We start from the raw sequence: 3,188 nt of genomic DNA, 5'->3' as shown, positions 1-3,188 counted from the left end.
CTCTCATGGAACTTCCCCCAGGGGAGGCACCCAGCAATCTGCTTTCACCCGTTCTATTTGCTTAATTTAAATACATCTGTGACACGGGCAGGACCTCTGTCCTATAGTTGTGGACCCTGAGCTCACACTATTTGGCCACTGATTCCCAGGCATTTCCCTTTCCACTGTGTCACAATCCCTTGGCGTTTCTGAGATCCTTGCCCTCTTTGTGCCATCCTAGTTTTAGATAAGCACAGAAAGCTGAAGGCCCGGAACATTGGAGCTGTTTTTAATGAGATTTCAGCTTTCTGGAAGTATTTACTTGCTGACGAGGGATGGGGTCGTACACCCACACCCACACTCACACCCACACATCTCATTCTCGGTCAGCCCGGGTCCATGTGGGGAGTCATTGGAAGACATTTATCAGGGGTGTGGTTCTTGTCCCTTCTGCTTACTTGCATGAAGGCAACTAATGCCAGAGGCTTTCCGGCTGCTTGAGAAAAGAACTATTGCAGAAACACGCAGAGACTTGACGCCTTCAGCATCTGCTGGGTCGCTCTATTTTCACTGACAGCATTCATCCGACTCTGGGTGCTTTCAGAAGGGCATTCAATAAACAAATTTCTGAATGGCTAATATTCTTTGCTGGAGATGATGTTATAAATATTTCCATGATTGTGAAACTGCTTACCACTGTTTTTTTCCTAATCAAGTCTAAAGCTTCCCATTTCTCTTCAAAGGGGGTATTTTAGTCTCTGAAGTCCTGGACTATGAATTATGCAAAAAGTTTTACCTGGTGGTGGAAGCTAAAGATGGGGGCACCCCGGCTCTCAGCGCCGTGGCCACCGTCAACATCAACCTCACCGATGTGAATGACAATCCTCCCACGTTCAGCCAAGATGTCTACAGCGCGGTCATAAGTGAAGATGCCTTGGTTGGGGACTCTGTCATTTTGGTAGGTGCCAGTGGGAGGGCTAGATGTCTGGGGCTAATAATCTGCAATGGAGTGAAAAAGTGAGCCAAGTCTGTACTGGGTTCTCTTCCCACGTTCCTTTCAGAGTCCTTTTAACCCCAAGAACCCAACTGTTCTTTCTCCAGGGTGTCTTAGAAAGGGTTTGAAAAATGCATTTCTATCAAGGTGCAAGTGACTGATAATCATTGTCCTCCCAGGACTGTGTATTTTTTGAGAAAATAAGATACACCATGGAATGAAGTTGTAATAATAATAATAATAATCGCTCCTACTAGCTTGTGACTTTAGATGATATTAGGTAGCTAAGGAAAGAATAAAATCCCTCCCAGCCCCTGAGAGAGAGAGAGAGAGAGAGAAATTGGAGCAAATTTAAGATGAATAGGCCACTCGTAGAGTTCTTTCCAGAAGGGTTTTTTTTTTTTTTCTAATAAGAACAAATCATGTGTTGAGAGCACACAGGCTCTCTGGGACTTACCCATTACATTTTGGAATCAGTGAATCCCGTCCGTACCATGCTCATCATCCCTAGGTTGGGCAGGTCCCTTCCACTCATCCTTATCTCTGGCTCTCCCAGCACCAGGCTGTGGGTGTGTGTTCCTTACGCGTCAGAGGTGGGCTTCCCAGGCCCTCTCTCCCTCCTGGACATTGTGAAACTGTTCCCACACATTTAATTCCCAGCAACACCAGCATGAGCAGCAGGCCGTGGGGAGTATGTGGGCCAGGCGGGAGAGGGAGTTTTCCTGGGCTTCCGTAACATGGAAATGCACAGGTTGAGAACTGGCAAAGAATCACAAGAGTATGCCTAACAGTTAGCTCTGGCTCCATCCTGCCTAGCTCCGGGCCTGAGGGAAATCAGGACTAACTAGCAGCAGGCTGTCGGCAAGTAAAAACTAACAAATAAAATGGCAGCTCCAGCATTAGTGGCTTCCTTCTGGAACCAAACCCATCGTGTCTTCCTGGGGTTATGCTCACTGCTGATCATAGTGCCTACGAAAACCGCCAAAGCTGTGTCCATCTGTGCAGACCTGGAACCCTAAGAATAAACCTTTGTGCAGACCTGGAACCCTAAGCATAACCCTTTTGTGTCATGCCTTTCCTCTGTTTTGCTTGTGTCCCACCAAGCTAATAGCAGAGGATGCAGATAGCCAGCCCAACGGACAGATTCGTTTTTCCATTGTGAGTGGCGATCGGGACAATGAATTTGCTGTGGATCCTGTCTTGGGACTTGTGAAGGTTAAGAAGAAATTGGACCGGGAACGGGTAAGCTAGTTTAAGCCAGCTCCCCTCCCACCCACACCCATCCACACCCATCCCTTCACTGGAATCGGGCACTGGCTCAATGAGTAGCAGTCGAAAGATTCTCTGCTCTAAATACTAAGAGTGAAAAGGGAGGGGCTAAAATGCAGCACTGTGTATTGGTGTTAGAACTTTGAAAGAATTTTCTGCCAATAGTTGTTGACGGTTTCTTACTTACAAAGGTTTTAAGGAAAAGCAAATATGTGTCTTCCTGGATGGTTTGAAGTTTGGACCTTCCTCCAGCAAGGAGGCAGAAAAGCATCTTGAGCACTGGGATCCTGTGGTATGGATCCCTGAAGGAATCTAAAAAAGAATGATGCAGAAAATTCCTCTGTCCAAGGTTGAACTAAGTTTCTAAACATTATCTTTTTTAGCCAAAAAATACTATCTTCAAGGAGAAATAAATATGGGAATAAAGGTGCTCTAACAGTGATGCTAACAAGCAGAACAACCTCACTGTGAGATATAGACCCCTAACTCCCGAAGAATCAAAACTGATAAGATAGATCAGTGTTGACAGCGGTCCTGTCTGAACAAAGGCCAAGAGCTGCGATGCTAACCAGGGATGGTTTTACCCCCAACCCTGGAAACATATGGGTACCCCACCAACACCACCATATGTTTGGAGCCTGTCAATTTTCAGTTGTCACAAATTGGCAGGAGGTGATACTGCCTTCTAGTAGGTTGAAACCAAAGATGCGCCCAGACATTGTACAAGCACAGGTCAGCCCTCAGTAACAAACAATTACCTGGCCCCAGTGGTGCCAAGGTTGAGAAACCCTGGTTTAGAATCTAAGAGGAGAAGGCTGAACTTCAACAAAGCCAAGCAGAGCCTGCAGAAGGAAGTTTGTGCAGAAGGAAGGAGACACTGCACTTCTTCACTGTCAGCTCTCTGTGCTTCGACAGGTGTCCGGATACTCCCTGCTTGTCCAGGCAG

The 3,188-nt window shown here is 46.6% G+C and overlaps 1 protein-coding gene across 1 annotated transcript in view; it reads left to right on the top strand.

Moving 5' to 3' along the window:
- FAT3 (FAT atypical cadherin 3) overlaps positions 1 to 3,188 on the top strand; it is a 520,386-nt gene that overhangs the window by 463,381 nt on the left and 53,817 nt on the right. The window contains exons 14-16 of the mRNA XM_015569255.1: positions 723 to 937; positions 2,078 to 2,215; positions 3,158 to 3,188. The exon at positions 3,158 to 3,188 is cut by the window's right edge and continues 125 nt beyond it. Of these exons, the coding sequence (XP_015424741.1) occupies positions 723 to 937; positions 2,078 to 2,215; positions 3,158 to 3,188 (384 nt within the window). The remainder of the gene's footprint in view (positions 1 to 722; positions 938 to 2,077; positions 2,216 to 3,157) is intronic.

This window comes from Myotis davidii, unplaced genomic scaffold (assembly GCF_000327345.1).
Source record: "Myotis davidii unplaced genomic scaffold, ASM32734v1 scaffold345, whole genome shotgun sequence".
Classification (NCBI taxonomy): domain Eukaryota; kingdom Metazoa; phylum Chordata; class Mammalia; order Chiroptera; family Vespertilionidae; genus Myotis; species Myotis davidii.
Note: the sequence above shows the minus strand (reverse complement) of the source record. Positions and strands in the feature narration are given on the sequence as shown.